At 50.7% G+C, this 21,047-nt stretch overlaps 1 protein-coding gene across 4 annotated transcripts; it reads left to right on the top strand.

Moving 5' to 3' along the window:
* The first annotated feature begins 4,526 nt into the window (after window positions 1-4,526).
* LOC111154765 (3-hydroxymethyl-3-methylglutaryl-CoA lyase) lies at window positions 4,527-19,766 on the top strand. 4 transcript variants are annotated; one of them, XM_022514657.1, is made up of 9 exons: window positions 4,527-4,633; window positions 8,152-8,235; window positions 10,259-10,366; window positions 11,050-11,145; window positions 12,530-12,678; window positions 14,914-14,977; window positions 16,320-16,508; window positions 18,091-18,216; window positions 19,133-19,766. In XM_022514657.1, the coding sequence occupies exons 1-9, from the start codon at window positions 4,574-4,576 to the stop codon at window positions 19,232-19,234; spliced, it is 978 nt and encodes a 325-aa protein (XP_022370365.1). In that variant the 5' UTR covers window positions 4,527-4,573; the 3' UTR covers window positions 19,235-19,766. The 4 variants fall into 4 exon arrangements, with proteins under 4 accessions (XP_022370365.1, XP_022370368.1, XP_022370367.1 ...); XM_022514659.1 differs by having other exon boundaries at window positions 4,593-5,139; XM_022514661.1 differs by lacking the exon at window positions 4,527-4,633 and adding an exon at window positions 6,715-6,783.
* The last annotated feature ends 1,281 nt before the right edge of the window (window positions 19,767-21,047 follow it).

A 21,047-nucleotide genomic window follows, 5' to 3' on the forward strand; every position in this document is an offset into this window, starting at 1 on the left:
TCTGAATTCATCCTTCTGTTCCTAACCTGGGAAATTATCTACCCCAGAAACTTCATTCCATTCTCTGTGTTTGAAACCTGTCTCCTTAATCAATGACTTCAGATTGAGGAATGAGCCAAGTCACCCTACTGCCTATGGAAGGAGGTAGAAAGGATTTGGCAAGCTCAGCCATGTGCTGTGTACTTAGCATCAGTTGTCCCCAGCACCCCTCAGAGGAGGAGAGCCTGGAAGGGAAGGAAAAGGCTTGCTAGAGCTGCTAGTGATCAGCCCTTTGGAAGTTTCCAAAGCAAAGTAGGGGCTCAGAAAATCAGTCTGTTTACAGTAGTATTTTGAAGAAAATGAATGTGATTCTGCCCTGCTTTTAAAAATATCCAATAAATAAATTTTTATGTCAAATCGTTTCTACCAAAAAGCATGTTGTAGTTTTCTTCTCCCAGTTTCTTAAGGACTGCTTATGAAAAGCTTTGTTTCTGTTGAAGACAAAAAACAAAACCCAAAGGACTTGTCAAGTCTCCTTAATGCCGAACAAAGAACATAATTCCTTTGGTTTTTCTGCTTCTCACTTCTAGTACCATCCTTTTGAGTTGGCTACCAGTTCAGCCCCTTTGATTATTATAGATATCAGATTTTCTCTTTCTTTTTTATTTAATAGATATATTTATAAATCTTTACCCAACATTTGAGGAATATTTGTTTTTCTCAAGCATATGGAATATTTACAAATGTAAATACCAAAGGAGCACTATCATACAGACCGGTGTGTCTGCAACATAATTAAAGGACCATAAAAAAATAAAAACTTGAAGGAAAAAAAATCTATATATTTGGAAATTTTAAAACACACTTCAGAATAAGTCACTGATCAATGAAGGCACCATACAAGGAATTAGGAAATACTTAGGATAATACTGAGACCACAATGTACTGAGCTTTGTGAGATGAAGTCTTTAGGGAGGATTCTGGGAAGATGGCAGTGAGTAGGCACCAGGAATCTGTCTCCTGACCTCGACAACAATTACACTGGCAGAATCTGGTGGAACTCTTGTACAAGTCCAGAGTCTACCAAGGCTCCAGTTCCAGAGGAAGATTCAGATGGTAAATTGTGGTTTGGGTCAATCCACCTACCTATCCCCCAGCCACAGCCATGTAGCTGGCAGTGATGAACATGTTCCTGGAGCAACTTGCACACAGCCTGTGGGAGTCAACATGGGCAAAAAGGACGCTGTTCTCCAAATATCTGGGATTTGAGTTTTGAGCTCTGATCTCTGATTGCCGCTTCTGATCACAGAGGTACAGGCAAAGGGGTGGGCAACCGTTGTTGGACCTCTCCCACAGCTGTAAGCCCTGCCTCTGGCTGAAGTGATTTCCAGTGGATTTAAGGGGCTGATGCCCCCCTCCCATTCAAATATTCCCCCTTTTGGGAGCCAGACATTAAAAATTAGGACATTCAAAAACAACTGCATGTATGAGGAAAATTAGAAAATGACCACACATGCCCACGGAAAGGCTCAGAAAAGAGCCTAAGTTTACACCTCTGGCTCATCTGTAGCCAAGAGACCGCTGACAACAATCAAAATGCAAAAATAAAAAAAAAAAAAAAACAGCAAGTCCTGGGAAGTGGGTAGAGGGAGGGGGTATCTGACTTCCAGAGATACCACATTATTAGAGTCCAATGTCCAGATGTCTGCAAAGAAATCACAAGGCACAAAGAGAAACAGGAAAACATGGCCCATTTGAAAGAAAAGAGTGAATCAACAGAAACTGAAACAAGCCCCTGAAAAAGATCTGGTGGCAGATAAACTAGACAGACCTTAAAACGGCTGCCTTAAAGATACTCAGAAAACTAAAGGAAGCTGTGGGGAAGTCAAGAAAATGATGTATGAATGAAATAGATATATGAAGAAATGGCTAGATAGATAATCTAAGAAGAAACCACACACAAAACACAATTTTGGAGCTGAAAAGTACAATTGACATGAGAAATTCACCAGAGGGATTCAAAGGCAGATTTGAGTAGGCAGAAGAAAGAATATTGTACCAGAAGATAGGACAATGTAAATTACTGAATCTGAGGAATTGAAAGAAGATTGAAGAAAAACCACGTTAGAGCAAAGATAAAATAGAGAAAAACAACAGAGAAGATAAAGTTGGTTTTTCGAAAAGATCAGCAAAATGACAAACCCATAGCTAAGATAGACTGAGGAAGAAGACAAGATCCAAATTACTAAAATAAAAATGAAAATGGGACACTACTACGAGTTCTACAGAAATAAAAAGGATTATGGGAGCACTATAGAGCAGTTGTACTCCAACAAATTGGGTAACTAGATGAAGTGAGAAATTTCCTAAAAACACGAAACCTACCAAGACTAAATCACAAAGAAATAGAAAACCTGAATAGACATATAACAAGTAAGGAGAGCAAATCAATAATTTTAAGATCTCCTGACAAAGAAAAGCCCGGGAACCAATAGCTTCTTTGGTGAATTCTACCAAACATTTAAAGAACTAACATTTCCAGAAAAGTAAAGAGGAGAGAAAACTTCCTAACTTACTCTATGAGGCCAGCATTAGACTGACACCAAATCCAGACAAAGACACTACCAGAAGACTATAGACCAACATCCCTTATGATCATTGATGCAGAGCTCTTCCACAAAATACTAGCAAACCAAAATCAGCAACATATTCAAAGTATTACACGCCATCACCAAGTGGGATTTATTCATGGGATGCAAGGATGGTTCAAGATACAGAAACCAATCATTGTAATAAACCACATTAACTAAAAGGGAAAAAAAAACCATGATCGTCTCAACTGAAGCAGAAACACATTTGACAAAATTCAACACCTTTTTGTGATACATATGCTCAAGAAACTAGGAATAGAGTGGCACTTAGCTGGCTCAGTCAGAAGAGCATGCGACTCTTGATTTCAGGGTCATAAGTTCCAGTCCCACACTGGGTGCAGAGATACTTAAAAATCTCCTTTAGGGAGGACTGGGTAGCTCAGTCAGTTAAGCATCTGCCTTCGGCTTGGGTTATGATCCCAAGGTCCTGTCAGAGAGAGAGGGTGCGCTCCAGCAGCAAGGGGGAGGAACACAGGGAGAGGGAGAAGCAGACTCCCTGCTAGGCAGGGAGCCCAATGCAGGGCTCCATTCCAGGACCCCAAGATCATGACTTGAGCCAAAGGCAGACACTTAACTGACTGAGCCCCCCCAGCTGCCCCTAAATCCTGTCTTCTTTAATTTCAGGAAGTGTTTGTAGTTTTCACTGTGCAATTCTTGAAAGTCAAAAATAATAGTCATGAACATCACACATAAATATTTTGAAATAAATGTCATGCTAGTAGTTTGGGGTCATGTTCAGTCCTCTAGCTGCAGGTTTGAGAATTCTGTGAGTACAGGTCTGTTATGACAGAGGGAATTTTGGGTGCTGCAGAAGCAAAACAGAACACTTATCAGGTCTTGTGCTCTCTGTAGCTAAAATCTGAGCCACCTGGAGGCAGGGACAGTACCCTCTTTGCTCCCCTAAGAATGCCAGTCAGTGTACTTAACATTTGGATATCCACCCACCCAGTAGCCACAGTGACTAATCACGAAATGCAAATTTGATCATCTCTTTGCTTAAAATCCATTAAATGAATTGCTATGTGTTCTCCAAAGTCGGTGGTATGGTCCCTGTCAATCTCTCCCATCTTAGTGGGAAGTCTGTCCCTACTCCCTCGCAGCTCTGCAGTCATTCCGGCCTTCTTTCCATCTTCCTAAAACAATTTTCCCCCCAAACATTTCTAATTGCAGCCTACAGTAAGCCTACATTGCAATCTGGTTGACATATATAACAACAAACAAGATTTGCAAAGCAATACTTAACTTTATTACTTACGCAGTACACTCCAATGCTTTTTTTTTTTAAGTTGGCATCCATTAATGTTATAACCAGTTAATGGGGTACAACATGGTTGAAAAAAACTGTTCTAAGCATTCAATTGCTTTGCCTCAGGGTCTTGGCATATGTTATGTTCTCTGGAAAGTTCTTCTTGTGTCTTCTTTACCTGGATAAATCTTACCCATTTTAAAAGGATGAAATCAAAGGATGCTTCTCGCTCACTAGAGCGCGCGCGCGCTCTTTCTCTCCCTCCCGTCCACTGCCTGCATTTGAATCCTGGAGATCGTGATGCAAGAGTTAACACGGCCGAAGAACTCAGAACAGCGCATGGCAAATAGTAATGCTCCGTCTTTTATTGCGAAAGGTAGTAATTATGCAACTAATTGTGTGATTATTAATATGTCTTCCCAGAGCTCCCGAACTCTAAACCCCTTGATTATTTTTTGTTCATTTTCATAGTCCTAGCCTCACTTTGCCATGGCAAGTAGAAAGCACTCAGAAAAAACATAATGGATGAAAAAAAAAACTGCCCAAAAGGAATGAAAACCTAGAAGCTGGAGACAGCCCTCGTAGGGCGTCTTCACGTTACTCCAGAAGCACCGCCCCCAAACGCGGGCCACGCCCACCCGGCTGTCGGCGGTCACGTGGGACTCAGCTGGGGGCGGCGGGGGGAAGCTGGGCCAAGATGGCGACAATGAGGAACGCGCTGCCGCGGAGACTGGTGGGCTTAGCGTCTCTCCGGGCTGTAAGTGCCCCGGCCCGCCGAGGGGTGGCCCTGCAGGCACCGTGACAGTCGGGGTCGGGGCCCTGGCCCGTGGTGGCAGCGCTCTGAGAGGCGAAGCCGGACAGTTGCCCAGGCCACTGTCGGGAGGGCCTTGGAGTCTCGGATCTTTGTCCCGCCCACATCTTTTGAGGGGCATGGGGGGAGTGAGGCCCAGAGATGGGGAACGACTTGCTCGGGTCGTGGAGACCTGGGGCGCCATCCCAGGTGCCCTGATTGCGTCTAAGGCTCTTTCCGGCCACCCTGGCACCTTCTCCCTCTGAGCTCTCCAAGCTCCTCAGTAGTGACACGTATAATCTTCCAGTTCCGAGTGGAAAAAGCGAGGTCCTCCCCCTCCCTCTGCCTGCTTTTCCAGCTCTTGCTGCGTTTGGGGACTTAGGACCATGTGCGACTGATTGCCTTGGAATTGTACTTGGGCATGTTGGATCCTGATGTTTCCCCCACCAATGCTCAGTGACTGGAGGGGAAGGGTAAGAGACCTAGTTGAACGAGGGGTTGAAGAAATGGTTTTGGCTAAAGCTGAAGCTGTGGTGTCCCAGTGGTTCTGCCACTTTCTAGGTCGCATGACCGTGGTTTGCTCTCTAAACCTCAGTTTGCTCATCTATAACATGGGTAAACATTACCTGAGTTCTTTGGAGGTTAAGGGAAGTGGAGGTAAAGCATTTGACATTGCTTTAGCTCATAGTAAGTGATAAATGAGGTGCGTTAATTTTTCTTTAATTTAGAAGGAGTCTAAGTGTGTAGTGGGGAGATCACACCGTCTTCGCAAGTGGGCCCATCAGAAAGCCACTTTAATGTCTACTAGGCCACCCATCCCTACCAATCATTAATGTGTAAAATAAAGATGGTACTTCCAACTTGGAAGACTAAGAAAATTACATGAGATGGTGGATATTAATATGCTTTGAAAAAATTCCTGGTGTAATGAGGTCATAGGCTCTCCGTGGGGTTACTAGCAGAGGCTTGGAGTCAGAAACAGGTGGTTCAAGGCCAGACTTCACTTGCTAGCTTTGTGATTTTGGAGAATCTTTCTGAGGCTGTTTCTTCCTGTATGAAGTTGAGATAATGATAGTCCCTGCCATGTAGGTACTAAATGAGGTACAGATCCTGAAGTTAGCACTGGGCTTTAGTTGGTATTAGCTGTTGGTATAGATAGGCCATAGCTCAGGAGGCTTGACCCTGGACTTCTGTGGTTAGAGGAGATCATCTCTGAGCAGGGCTGTACGGAGGGAATGAACTGGGTGTTTAACCAAGATAAGAGAACACTGGTGGTGGCGGGGGAGGGTTCGGAGGGCCGAATGGTGGCAAAGAGGCAATGTGGCCCAGGTGTTAAGAGCCAGCGCTGTAGATCAACACTGCCAGGTTCAGATAATGACTCGTGACCAGCTAACCATGTGATCTTGGGAAAGTTACTTAATCTCTGGGCTTCATATTTTTCACAGTAAAATGGAGATTGTAATAGTTCCTACCGAATAAGGTTGAGAGGTTGATAAAGGTTAATGTGTAAAAGGCTCTTACGAGTGCCTGGCAAATATTAAGTGCTTAATACATGTGATTATTTTGTTGTTATGGGGAAGGACATGGAATTTTTTTTTAAGATTTTATTTATTTGACAGAGATACAGTGAGAGAGGGAACAGAAACAGGGGGAGTGGGAGAGAGAGAAGCAGGCTTCCTGCCAAGCAGGGAGCTCGATACCAGGCTCAGTCCTAGGACCCTGGGATCATGATGTGAGCTGAAGGCAGACGCTTAATGACCGAGCCACCCAGGTGCCCCAAAGGACGTGGAATTGAGTTTGTTCTGTTTTTGTAAAAGGAGCTTGGAAGCAGGTCTTGCGTGCTTTCAACAACATCCAGAAGTTATCTCTCAAGCCCCTGTTATGTCCCAGGGCCTTAGAATTACAGCAATGGATAAAACAAAGTCCCTGCCTCACGCAGCTTACATTCCAGTGGGATCGACTTAGGGCAACGTATCAGCAAAGGCTGAACAGCCCTGTTGTAGGGACATTCAACAGGCAGGGGACCTTCCAACCTAGCCTGGTGACTTCATGCAATTCAATGGCTCGTCACTTTAGTCTCTAGGAAGTTTTGCTGGCTGAAGGCAAGGCCAGTTCAGGTGAGTTGTTCAAGTTCCAGCTGATCTGTAGCAGGGAGCGCTTCCTTCCTTGAGGGTTTCAGGAGTTTGGGATCCTTAGTAGGTTACCGAGTGCACTTCTCCCCTTGCCCCACTGCAGTATGTTTATCCTGCCAGATTTACCAGATTAAATCTGGTAAAGCAAAGTTAATTTGAAGAGTTACAATATTAAGAACAGAGGAAAGAGGGAAAAGAAGCTTCATATTGCTTGGGGGTAAGGTGGAGAGGATTTGGGGCAGACTTTAAATGGAAAAGCCTTTTTTTTTTTTTAACTGTCTTCAGCTGTTGGTGTCCTCTCTCCCCAGATGCACCCCTTGTCATCACCCAGCCTGTGACTGTAACAGAACAAGTCCTCCTCCTTCCCTCAAGCCCCACAAAGTCCAAGGCTAACTACTCCTCCCCATACCTAGGAATTGCCCTTCCCCCGGGGTGGCTATGCCCTTCATGCATTTATTTGCTATTCCTGGAGAGGGAATCTCAAGCAAGCTCCATACCCAGGGCGGAGCCTGATGCAGGGCTCAGTCTCACAGCCCTGAGACCATGACCCGAGCTGAAATCACGAGTCGGACGCTCAACCGACTAAGCCAACCAGGCGCCCCGGGAATTAGAGTTTTGAAATAGAAAATGTTGAGGGTCAGGGGATCGGCAGCTTTACAAAGGGCAGTCAGAGGAGGCCCATCTGGCTGAACGATAAGAAGGAGCCAGATGTGGAAGAGCATTCTGGGCAGAGGGAGTAGTAAGCCTTGGGGCCCTGCTGTGGGAGGAAGGCCACTGGGGCTGCAGTATAGGGACCCTCTACTGGGAGGTGGGGTGGGGTGGGGAATATGAGGGAGTCAGGACAAGTAAGGAGTTCACCAGGAGATGTGGGACAGTAGAAACAAGTCATGAGTTCACTGAGATCAGCAGGAACCAAATGATAAGAACCTTCTAGCCCACGGGGAGTGGGGTAAGGGGATGAGTCAGGTTTCTGGCTTTAGCAATAGAATACATGTGGTGCTTTTTACTGAGAAAGCATGAAGCCAGACGGGGCTTTAGAATTTAAACAGTTCTGTTTGGGGAGGTGCAAATAGGTTTGTGGAGGAAACAACCTACATGCTCAGCTGGCAGACGGGCTGTTGGAAATGGGCCGGTACTAGGAGCAGGAATCTCGTGCCCATTCCTCAGTGAAACGCTTCTGTTCTTTATGTTTTTCCTTCCAAAACCAACCAAATGTGAGAGATATGTCATGTTTACAGTGAGAGGTACTTCGTCCCATCTCAGTGAAGATGGGTCCCTTCTTTTAGATTTGTCTCCTTGGAGAATTGTGACAATCTTCTCCCAACCCTTTTTGTTTCCTCTTTTAAACTAAAGGTCAGCACCTCTTCTCTGGGTACTTTCCCAAAGCGAGTGAAAATTGTGGAAGTTGGTGCCCGAGATGGACTACAGAATGAAAAGGTAAAGATGGAAATCAACCAAAAGAGGTTTTTCGAGCAGTAAGAGTTGCCTGTGGTGGGCGCAGAGGGATGGACAGAGCTGTGCCAGATCGGATCGTCCCAGCTGACACCAAGCAAAGTCGAGAAGTCGAGGAGGCCAGGTGGGGTGGGGTGACAGTACAGCAATCTAAGACGGTGGCATATCAGGTGTGGTGTTGCCCGGTCCGTCTCAGGCCCTGTGCAGCAGGGCAGATGGGAAAGGCCGCAGGAGAGTAGACGGAAGGTGAGGACATGCCTTCATCTGGCAATTCCAATTCTGCATGAGGGGACTTACCAAAGGATGTCATGAAGGCCACATGCAAAGACTTAACCTTAGAGATGCTCCTCACAACCTCGTTGTAATAAAATAGTTGGAAACCACCTCAGTGCTCAGTGTGGAGAAAGTTAGCTCAAATATACTTTAATGACTTCATTAAATGGATTAGGAAGCTGTACTAATATAGGAGTTTGTTAAGTGACTAAGCAGATTATAAAATCATAGGCATTTTCTTTAATCTTGCACTTTTATGTAAAACAAAAAGCTTATACATCTGTGGGAACATCCACCTAGAGAAGGATCTAGAATAGTGCTGTCCAGTAGCACTTTCTGTGAGGATGGAAATGTTCTAGATGTGAGCTGTCTTGGACACGTGGGTTTTGAGCACTTGAAATGTGACTGCTGTAGCTGGGGAACTGAAATTTTGTTTTTATGTAATTTAAATTCATGTAAATTTAAATAACCACTTATGGCTAGTGTCTAATATATTGGTCCGCACAGATCTAGAAAGTCACATTATCATGAGGTAACTAGTGTTATCTCTGGGAGATTTTAAGGATTTTTTTGTTTGTTTTGGGCATGTTTTCTGAAATAATTGCATTATTTTTTCTTTTCTTTTTTTTTTTTAGATTTTATTTATTTATTTGACAGAGACCACAAGTAGGCAGAGAGGCAGGCAGAGAGAGAGAGGGAAGCAGGCTTCCTGCCAAGCAGAGAGCCCGAGGCGGGACTCGATCCCAGGACCCTGAGATCATGACCTGAGCCGAAGGCAGCAGCTTAACCCACTGAGCCACCCAAGCACCCCATCGTGCATTATTTTTTCAATCGGAAAAGCTTTTTCTTTTTTTGGAAGGCTTAGCTTCAATAGTGAGAACTTATTGATATCAATAAAGTAAAAGTTCTGTGAGGGCAGAATCGTATCTGTTCTGCCCACTGCTGTATCCCTAGCACCTAGCACCATGCCTGGAACATGGAGGGCTCCCAGAAATTACTTATGGGATGGATTAAGGTAAAGTAATGGGAGAGAAATTGATGGGGTTGGTGTGAAAAGGCCTGGTGAGAAAGACTTTGAGTTCTTGGAATTTTTTTATCTAATCCTGTAAGCACTAGGGAGCCATGGAAGGCTTTTGGGCAGGAGACTGAAACAATGGAGACTGTTTTAGAAAGACTCCTGTGTGGGATGAATTGGTAGAGTGAGACCATGCCATAACATACAGGGAGGAATGGTAGTAGATTTGGAAAGAGAGAGTCGTAGAATCTAATGAGCAACTAGACATGGTGGGGGAGGGAGAGAAAGAAGTGGGAGGCCTACCATGGGAGGATAAGGTCTGGTGCCAGTTCAGAGACGGAAAAGGGGACCCAGACAGAGGGTTAGTCATCACTGCCCTTTCAGGCCACGGCACATGGCTCTCAGTTTGTTTACGATGGGGTCATAAATCAAGAAACAGTTAAGAAAAAGGCTTTATGATACAAAACTGTTGTTTCTGTGTACACATTTAGTCCTCTTCAGGCGAGAAGCTGCCTCCACTGCAAAGTACTATCTGTAGAACTTGAAGCTGTCCCCCACCTGTTGGCCTGAAGTACACGTGGATTCGTGCTTGTGTCTGAAAGTCGAGATAGCGAAGTGCACGCTGTAGCCAAGCTTTGGACTAACAGGCACTGTGGCTGAGGCCATTTGGTTCCCACTTTTGCTGACCTGTCTTTTCTGGTGTTTCTTTCTCCATCACAGAATATCGTATCTACTTCTACAAAAATCAAGCTGATAGACATGCTTTCTGAAGCAGGACTCCCCGTTATAGAAGCCACCAGCTTTGTGTCCCCCAAGTGGGTGCCCCAGGTGAGCCCCAGCCCTCAGTAATAAGTGTTTCTCAGATGAGACAGATGTGAAGTTTTGCAGTTGCCCTGGAAATACGTAGACGTTGGGAACGTAGGGCTCCAGATCTCTGGCTTGCTCTCGTGACTTCTGTAAGCATGGGACAGCAGAAGACCATCACCCGGAAGGCAGGAGGCTTGGATTTGGTCTTGGCTTTGGCCCTGACTTGCTTGGGGACCTTGGTGAGATCTTCCCCTCTCCAAGCTTAGGGTGGTCTCTCAAGCCTCATCTGGCTCTGGAAGTCTAGAATCTCTAGCCCTGTCTAGAGATGTGGCGTCTGTGTTTGTAAAAGGGAAAGACAGGTGACTCCTGGTTCACAGAAACAACCAAGTGGGAAGAGAGATCTTTTTCAGCTGAGCGTTAAGTAATACAGAGTTTCTCGGTAAATGGCTGGTAGTTTTGTTGCTGCTTGTGAGAAGCTGTCAGTATTAGCCATAGAGAGAAATTGGGGGACTTACTGCACTAAGGAGCCCTGGGCCCATCAGCGGTCAAACAAAGAGTAAAAGCACTGGAGATACTCAGCTCTGCTAAAGGACTCCTTCTCCGGGGGTTCTAGACAACAGAGATTGTGTGATAGAAACGTTTTTTCTACCTGAGCTCTCTGCCTGCCTTGGCAGTGACCTGGTAATGTCTCCTTTGGCTCCCAGATGGCTGACAATGCTGAAGTTTTGAAGGGCATCCAGAAATTTCCTGGCATCAACTACCCAGTCCTGACCCCGAATATCAAAGGCTTCCAGGCAGCGGTAAGAGACTCGCTTGATGGCGGGGGTCCCTAAAATGAGATTGATGATGTTGGTCCCTGTCTTGTCACTGGGCCTAGTCCCTGTCCTGGGCCATCTGTCTGAAGGGCTTGCCTCCAGTAATGATGAGCACTGTCAGACAGACCCAAGGCAGTCCTGGCCCTGCCACCCCCAGCTCTCTGACCTTGACCAGCTGTTTAACCTCTCTGAGCCTCAGATTATGCCTGTAAATTAGGGCTGATCATAGTACCTAATGCTGGAAGGATTTCAGAGGCTAGAATGCACCCATATTACTTACCAAGAGGCTTGGAGAAAGTAAGTGCTTAGTAAATATTAGCTCTTGTTGTCATTATCCATTTCCTCTTTAGAGAAGATCGTGCTCCCCACAGTGGTTGCTGGTATCTGCCATCTTTCCTGGAGTGTTGGACAAGAACGTCACTGGGGATGCTGATTCTGAATTTAGGCAGAAAGCTGTTCTATATATATATATGTGTATATATATATATATATATATATATATATATATATATATATATATAATTTTTAAAAAGATTTTATTTATTTATTTGACAGAGAGAGAGATGATCACAAGTAGCCAGAGGCAGGCAGAGAGAGACGGGGAAGCAGTATCCCCGCTGAGCAGAGAGCCCGATGTGGGGCTCGATCCCAGGACTCTGAGATCATGACCTGAGCTAAAGGAGAGGTTTAAGCCACTGAGCCACCCAGGCGCCCCAGAAAGCTGTTCTTAAGAGTGACATCCAGGACGGTGATGACAGCAGCAGTGCTGGGCCCCGGCGGGAAGGCTAAGGGTGGTTGTGTTTCTTTGATGGGGCTAGAATGCACTGTGTTCATTCCTAGGGGTGCCATAGGAAAATACCAAAAGCTTAGGTGCCTTAGAACAACAGAAATGTATTCTCTCACAGCTCTGGAGGCTAAAAGTCTGAAACCCCGGGGGTACTGAGTTCCTCCACATACCACTGTTCCCTCCTGAGGGCTGGGAGGACGTGGCTGTCCTAGCTTCTGGTGAAGACTGGCAGCCCTCACTCACCTCACTCCCATCCCGCCTGTGTCTTCACTGGCCTCTGTGTGTGTCTTCATACGGCCTCCATCTTAGAAGGACGCCATTCCTATTGGAGTCACGACCACTATGACCTCATTTTAACCAATTACTTCTATACCTACCCTATTTCCAAATAAGGCCACATTCTGAGGTACTGGGGATTAGGACTTCTACAGACCTTCTTTTGGTGGGGGGGGGTGGCAGAGTTCAACTCATGATATTTGTGTGTTATAAAATTCACTGTAAGACAAGGGTTTTTGCCACTTTGCCAACGCTGGTGTTCCTCAAGAGAAAAAAGCTGAAAGGAATTCACCCGGCTATTGGCAGATTGCCGCTGGAGCCAAGGAGGTGACCGTCTTTGGAGCTGCCTCAGAGCTGTTCACCAAGAAGAACACCAATTGCTCCATTGAGGAGAGTTTACAGCGATCTGATGAGATCCTGAAGGCGGCTCGGGCCGCCGATATCCCCGTGCGTGGGTGAGTCACCCCATGTCAGTGCCGCCTGCCTTCTCAGAACCATTCTGGAAAGGTGGCCAGGCTCTGACTCAAGCCACCTTCCCCCTACAAACTCCTTATCCTGAGCACAGGCTGCCTACACTCCACACCTTGACATCTCTCCTCAAGTAGATGTGGTCAGAAGAAATCCTGGCAAGTGCTTTCTCCAAACCTGGTTTTGGGGTCTGTTCCCCAGAGGAATCCAGCAGGACAGGACACTCGCCGGAGTCTGTGGAGGTCAGATGAATCCCAGCTCCAGCACCCCCATCCACACAGGTCTGAGGAACTCTCAGCTTCTAGGTCTCCAGCATCACATCTTTCACGCCAGGAGTGCTAGGCATCATCCCTGTGTTATCTGACTGTGACCCCATGGTCACCAGCAAGCAGGGCTGTCCCTGCTTCCAGAGGACAGAACCGGCTCAGGAAGGCCGAAGAGTCGGCTGTGAGGTCGTACACTGTCCACACTGCAGCCAGCGTGCTCTTTCAGAAAGTGCACGTGTGATCACCTCACTCCCTGGTTAAAACCTGTCAGTGATGCTCCGACTCTGGACTTCCCACCTGGCTTCCGAGACACTGACTTTATCTGCAGCCTCGTTGTCCACTGCTGCTAACCATCCAGCCCTGCCTCCGCAGCTCGCTGCATTCCAGCCTGACTGGAACTTCAGTCCTTACTTCCATGCTCCCACTCTCTTGCCTCTGGGCCTTTGCACGTGCTTTCCATAGACTTAGTCCTATATCCTACTTGTCCAGGCTAACTCTGCTCATCCTCCGGCTTCTCCAGGAAGCTTTTTCTGGCCTTCAGCTGGTGTTAGTACCACTCATCGGGCTCTCAGGGCCCCCAGATATCCTCTGACAGAGCACTTGGCTTCATGTTAGCTTCTCCCCTGCCTCCCACTCCCGGTGGACCCCGCGCCCTGTGAGGGCAGAGCCCACGTGCCACAGTTTATGGTGGGCTCCCTCCTGCAGTGCAGGGCCAGCACGCCAGGTGCTGGGGAAGCAAGGGTTGGGTGGCTGGGGGGTTGTGCGTGGGGAAGCAGGGGCCCATGGGGTCTGCCTGACTCTAAGCCTGTGCTCGTTATCAGCATCTCCCTTCTCCTTGCTCAGCAGTGACTGCTGGAGGAGGAGAAGGAAGTTGGGAAAACACTCTGAGATCTTTGGGCCCGAAATGATGTATCCAGCCAAGTTTTGTGATGCTTCTCACATGCTGAACAGTTTACCAAACTCTAAGAGGTCTCAGTGGGGCCTTAGCTCCAACAGGGCAGGTGGGAACAGAAGCCCACCAAGATCTGAAGATCCAAACTCCTTCCCACAGCTGGCAGGGCGCCGTGATCGGCCTGCGCCCACCCGTCCAGCCACGTGCTGTGTTCTCTGCCACTGGCTCTCTGTGCCCAGCTCTTCCGTCCTTCTGAGCTTGAGCACATCCTCTCTACCATCCCGGGCTCCACACTGCTCTGCTCTCTGCCTGGGATGCTCTCCCAGTGGCTTCTGCCACCTGCTCCCCTCCTCTGCTCCCGTGTCACGGCCTGGAGGTCTTCCTGGGCCACCCTGGCTACGGCCAGCCTCCTCTCCTTGCTCCCGCCACACCACCGTTCTTCCCTTCATGGCACATCTCTCTGAGATCATCTCACCTGTTCCTTCGGTTGCCCTTTCATCAGCTCGCTCTCTAACTGGAAATAACCTCCATGAGCATAGGGACCTTGTCCGTCTTTTCACTGCATGACCCAGTGCCGGGCACGTAGTGGGCAGCTCTCTCAGTATCCGTCGAATAGATGAGTGTGAATCCTCGGGCGGCTCACTGGAGCAGCCGATCCTTGGCCCTCAGGCCAGCCCAGCCCTTTTGTTCTGCTTGGTTTCATCTGTCCTTGGTCCCTTCCTGGGAGTAGGGGCCCCAGCTACCCTGCGGCACATGTTCTGCTTTATCTCAACGCCCTACGGCTCCGATGCCTGCTCACTGCCCTCTCGGGCTTGCTTCTCTCCTCAGGCCTGTGCAACCCCAGCTTCCCATCCCTTCCCTGCCCTGGCTCTCCGCCGCCCCCTCCTGGCCCCATGCGTGCTCCCTGTGTTCTCCCCCCTTCCCCCCCACAAGGAATCTCCCTTTCCCCCACGCATTTGACCTTGCCTCACTTCAGGGAGGACTGTCAGACAGCTACCCGGGTCAGCCCTGCGGGCCTGGGAGCTCAGGGGCCCTGACACCATCCCTCCCCTGTCCTCCCGCAGGTATGTCTCCTGTGTGCTTGGATGCCCCTATGAAGGGAAGATCTCCCCGGCCAAAGTAGCTGAGGTGTGTGTATATCGGGCCAGGGGTTTTCCAAGGGTTGTCTGCCTTGCCTGCTTGTGAGGTTCCCCTCATCACCCTTTCCTGGTGGGTCACTGATGTCATTCGTTCCCGCAGCTCCTTCATTGCGCCTCTCTGGGAGCACCACCCAGCACTTGCTCCTGGAGGCCCACCTCCTAGCGTGCTTGAAGCCCCACCCTCTGCCCCAGCCTGGAAGCCTCTGACTCAGTTTGCGGTCTGGTCAGTGGACAGGTGATAGTTGAGGTGATCGGTGGAGGGGCTCCCTGCCCAGGCTCCCAAAAGTTCCTCACCCTCGCTGTCCTCCAAGTGGGAACCAAGTCAGCACTGAGGAGAGCACAGTGTGGGAACAGGGTCTGAGCAACCCAAGGGCATATGCCCCTTAGTTGTCAAAGTCACTGTGCAAATTTGGTGTTATTGTTAGTCCGTTTCTCAAGCGAGGAAACACCCCCCCCCCCGCCACCCTTCCCGCATAGCAGGGAGCATCAAGGAGAGAGCAGTACTCCCGGAGAGTGGCCGCTCTGCCCCTGTCCCAGCCTCCCGTCCCGCCAGCCCTCCCTGCCACCCTGCAAAGCCTCACCACTGCTTCTTGGAGAGATGGAAGTTCCAAAAGGATCAGCCCTTTGCGGGCACCCCCCCCAGCCAGGGAGCAGCTGAACTGGGTTGGGGCCCCAGCGTGTGTCACTCCAGAGCCCGCCCCTTCACTGTGGCCTTTGCCTCCACCCGCTGTCCTCAGTCTGCTGCCCGGGTGGTGGGGTGCTCGCCAGTCCCATGTGCCTGGCAGGCCCGTGCTGAGTGTCCTCTGCGTCCCTGCCCTGTCACACCGTCCACTTGGGGCACCGCCATGTGGGGCAGCATCTCCTCGAGGGGGTACACGTTGCACTGGTTTCTCAGTGGTTTCAGGGATTTGCAGATGAGCTTCTAAAAGTTTAAACAGGTACTTCTGTTGAAAATGGCTGCTCAGACCCACGAGGTCGCAGATCTTACTGAAGACAGTTCTGTGAGAGGAATCCATTTTCCTGATTCCGGTTGTTGGCTCTGACGCAGGGCATGGAGGTGACACGTGAAGTCAGAGGCCACGGGGGCAGGAGAGGGTGGGAGGAAAGCTCGGCCTTGCAGGGCCCGCTCTGTTCCTTACATCTCTGCTTCCTAGTGAGTAGAGTGGGGGGTTTCGTCCCCACTCAGAGTTGTAAGGAGCCTACGATCGAACAGGAATTTAGCGTTTCGGACAGGGAGATGTCCTGCACAGGCCCAGGACCCCTGCTTCTGAGGTCTTGGACTCCTGGCTTGAGGAATCTGATGTCCTCCAAGTGCGTGCTTGCTCCCTCAGGTCACCAAGAAGATGTACTCGATGGGCTGCTACGAGATCTCCCTGGGGGACACCATCGGTGTGGGCACTCCTGGGGTCATGAAGGACATGCTATCTGCGGTCATGCATGAGGTGCCTGTGGCTGCCCTAGCTGTCCACTGCCATGACACCTACGGCCAGGCCCTGGCCAACACCTTGATGGCCCTGCAGGTAAGGTGGGTCCGAGGAGAAAGGCGCGCGTCCATCCTCCAGGAGGACATAGTGGCAGGCCAGCTGGGCTCCCGGGTTCTTTCAGTGAGCACTCACGGATATCTGTGTGCCAGGCCCTGGACGGCCACAGAGGACACGGACACGTGACCCCGGCCTGTACGGGTGTGTGAGGGGGACAGTCAAGGGAGTTTCATGGTAGTCCTCATGCGTTAGGACAGGTCGCTTGCAGGGAGGAAGCATGTGACTAAGGAAGGCCTCCGTCCCAGCTTGGGTGGTCAGAGTGGATTTGCCACCAGAGACCTGAGTGAGGCCTGGAGGATGTGAGGAAGTGAAGCAGTTGGAAAAGGGGGAACAGGAAGCTGATGAGGTGGGGTTTGGGGAGGACACACCCCCAGGCCCACCGAGTGTTGTGACTGCACATGCGCTTAGGGAGCGGGCAGGGGAGGCAGAGAGGCAGCAGAGGTCACTCCAGGGGTGCCGCTCCCCAAAGATTGAACTGAGGCTTCAGATTGGGTTTCCCTCGAGTTTTGCTCCTTGTGGGCTAGGAAGGAGGATTCTGTGAACTGGCCACCCCTTAGAAGGAAAGTTCTGTGTCTGACCACAGGCTGTGTCTGTCTTGTATCTGACCTTCCTGTCACGTTGGTTGAAGTCTGGCCTGTTGCCTTTAGGTTTGCTAAAGCAATCCTGGGCCGTCTTTGTTCTTAGGGTTTGTTTTCTCCTTTTTTGGTTGGTTGGTTGGTTGGTTGGTTGGTTGGTTTTTTTTTTTTTTTTTTTTTTTTTTTTTTAAATATTAAGTTATCTCCTAGAGGCTCAGGTCTGTAAGCCATATGATTCTGTAACTTTGTTTTCTCCATTGTAGCTGTCCAGGTTAAGGTCTGTGAGAGGTTTGAGGGGAGAGGAGAAAGGGCAACATCATTAGGAAAGTGGGCTGTGCTCGCCAGGGAAATGGGATAGGCCGCCTGGGGTTAGAGGCCCAACTTGAAGTGAGAGCAGCCTTACTTAGGTGGGGGTGGTGGGGGGTAAATGAATCACAGGAAACAACGGAGGCCTGAAATCTGAACCGTGGGTAGTGCTTCCTTTAGGTTTGTGATCAGGAAGGGCCTGGGGAGACCTCTCAGGGTGAGAAATTGAGCATGAAAGGAACCAGGGAAGATAACCCTGGCAGAGGAAACTGTCCACAAAGAAGACTCACACTGTTCCAGGAACTGAAAAGAACCATTGAGGGACACCTGGGTGACTCAGTCGTTAAGCATCTGCCTTCGGCTCAGGTCATGATCCCAGGGTCCTAAGATGGAGCCCCGTGTCAGGCTCCCTGCTCAGCGGGAAGCCTGCATCTCCCTCTCCCACACCCCCTGCCTGTGTTCCTACTCTCGCTTTGTCTCTCTCTGTCCAAGAAATAAAATCTTTAAATTAATTAATTAATTAATTAATTAAAAATAAACAGACTCCTCAGCCAAAGGAAGGAGTAACTCTCAGTGGAATTTCAGGTAGCAGTTGACTGGGAGGTTTGCAAGGACCTCCTGGCTTTGTAGACTCTTGTCCCCACAGTGACACCCATGTTTCACCATCCTTGTGTTTCCAGATGGGAGTGAGTGTCGTGGACTCTTCTGTGGCAGGACTCGGAGGCTGTCCCTATGCACAGGGGGCATCCGGAAACTTGGCCACAGAGGACCTCGTCTACATGCTGTCTGGCTTGGGCATTCACACGGTAAGCTCGCCTGCCCCCTGGTGGCAACAGCCCTGAAATGACTAGAACTCTCCTTGAAGTCCGAGGACAGAAGTGGATTGTTTTGTTGAGGGTTTTTTTGCTGATAGCGAGGAGAGCTAAGAGGTAGCAGAGGAGGCACCAAGGTGTAGGGAAAGGGCCACATCCGTGACCTGAATCCGTTCCCTCTGGACCTCTGTTTCATTCCATGTGAAATGAGGGCAGGAGAAGGAGACAGCCCTCCCCAGGGCTCTGTCAGAGTCCGTGAGGACCCTCAGTGGTAGGTTGGAAGCAGTATCACGTCTGAGCTTTGGGACCAGATGGATCTTGGTTTAAAACCTGGTCCTCCACTCACGAGCTGTGTGACCTGACAAATGATTTCACCTCCCTGGACCTAAGAAACGTGAATGCTGGCAGCACCTCCCTCATGGGGCCGTAGTTACTAGGTAGAGTGCAGAGTGCCCAGCCCGGAGCTGAGCGCACGGTACACACCAGTACATGTGAGCTCCTGGCACGAACAGGTTTTCGGGATGGTCCTTTCGGTTGGTGCTTCCCTCCTGGCTCGCTCTGCCTGGCGGTCTTTATCACTTCAGTCCGCACTTGCTGACTGCTGTGGGCCGGGCCCTGCGCTGGGCGCTGGAGACGGGGACGGAACAAGACTGGCGAGATCCCTGCCCTGGTGACAGCAGTAGAAACCATTCCACAGACGGAGACATCTTACATAGGCGGAGCCTGGAGGGGGTCACCCCAGACGGCAGAAGGCTGCAGCCTTGCAGGCAGGGGCTGTCCCAGCACAAGAGGAACAAGAACCCATCTGTCTTCACCATTACTCTCTCAGTACTGGTTTTGGGTCCAGTCCAAGGTCTCCCTGGATACTGCAGGCATGGCATAATCTAGAGCATCCTCTTGTTTCTCGAAGGGTGTGAACCTCCAGAAGCTCCTGGAAGCTGGGACCTTTATCTGCCAAGCCCTGAACAGAAAAACCAGCTCCAAAGTGGCTCAGGCTACCTGTAAGCTGTAAGCCCCTTTGGGGGACTCTTTGGGAATAGGGGCACTCGTGAATGATTCAGGAAAGGGCATGTGGAAATGGGAATGAAATCACCCGGAGCAGGCACCTCCCTAGCATGTCCACACATAGGTCTCCTGCAAAAGGGAGGCAAGGGACAGGAGCTGCTTGGCCTCTGGCCCTTCCTGCCAAACTCTAGTCTGAGTGAGAAGCCTGGAGTGCTGTGGGTCTCCCTGCCCCATGAACCCACCGGCCCAGGAGTTGAATGCCCAGTTCCCTGGTGCTCAGGCCCCATCTCTGGGTGAGGTCCGTCAGCAAGCTACACAGCCTGACCCTGCTGTGGCTCTGGGGCCATCGCTGACTCCGTAGGGCAGAGGGGCCTGGAGGAGTTTTTCCCCAAGCTGGCAGAGGACATTTGCAGAAGGGGTGAAGGCTGAGCTGCTCCGGTGACCACCTGCTAACGCCAGCGTCTTTGGAAAATGCCGGCTCTGAACATGATTTCTGAGCACAGCTTGTGTAATTAAAGGTCTAATGACATAAAGGCGTGTGCCAGTCTGTGTTGTGCAGTTGTGTGCGCAGGAACGGGGGAGACCGGTGGGGAACAAAACCTCTCCACAGCAGGGCATTCTGAGAGGAACGTGTACACCTGCAACTAGTCTGCACGTCTCTGGATCTTCTCCGTTTCCCCACCTGATTCCGGAATTCCTAATGACTGCAAACCCACGGCTTTGGGCCCGCTCCGGCCTGGCCAGAACACCCGGGAGAGGTGGTTGCGGAGGCTCCTGGGTCTGTGGGCAGGGAGGTGCGGGTGTGGGCGCTGCCGTCTGTCCCTGCAGGACTCCGGGCGGGCTCGGACGGCGGCTCATCAGGATGCCATCACCTGGCCCCACCTTTCCTTTAAGCCGAAGCACCGCCTCATTTTCTAGCCGACTCTGGGAGGCGGGGTGCGGACACACCGACCATCCCCGGCCGTTCGTGTGGGGGTTGAGCGCAGTCGGCAGCGCGATCTCTCCCTTGGCCGCAGAGCCTCCCCGGCCCCGCGGGGAGGAGGCCGGGGGAAGGTGCAACCACACCTCCCAGAACCAGCTTCCTTCGGTCAGCACCGCCCCTGACGGCCTCTGGGGCTCGCGGTCGCTGATTTCCTGCGGAGCCGGGCTCGTCCGCCCCGCCTCTCGCCCCAGCACCGAGCCGCGCCGCGCAGGCGCCTTGACGCCACAGCGCCTTTGGTCCTCCCGGCGCCCGGTAGCGCGCTCCCCGGTGACACGTTTCCTTGGGGGCGTGGAGGGGGCGGGGCCAGGTGGGCCGTCGGCTCTTAAAGGGACCCGGACGCGGGGCGCGGGAGGCGGCGCCGCTGGAGGCAGCGCGGGGCGCGCGCGGTTTGGAGCAGGTTCGCGAGGCGAATGGGTGGGAGGCCTGGCGGGCTCGCGAAGGACTGGGTGGTCTGCGGAGAGCGAGGGAGGGCTTCAGGGATCCGGGCCGAATCCTGGGTAGAGTCCCACTAGGGCAGGCTCCTGCAGCTTTCAGCTCCCGCTTCCTTGGCTGGGGCGGCCCGGGTTCATTCATTCCCTACCCGGGGACTCCGAGCTCGGCCCCCTCGGAGCCACGGCCCAAATCCCAGACCGACGCTCACCGCCTCCTCCCCTCCATTTTGCAGACTGGGAAAGCCGAGGCGGCGATAGCCGACCGAGGTCACCCCGTTGGTCCGAGGCAAGGCTGGCCTCACCAGCCTTTCCGCCTCCTGGGACCCCATCCACGACCACTTCTAGGGCTTCCGCACGGTGGGGTGGGGGTGGGGGCGGCCTCGGCGTCCGGAGCAAAGTCCAGCTGA

Source organism: Enhydra lutris, unplaced genomic scaffold, assembly GCF_002288905.1.
Source record: "Enhydra lutris kenyoni isolate GAN:26980312 unplaced genomic scaffold, ASM228890v2 scaffoldscaffold38, whole genome shotgun sequence".
Lineage (NCBI taxonomy): Eukaryota > Metazoa > Chordata > Mammalia > Carnivora > Mustelidae > Enhydra > Enhydra lutris.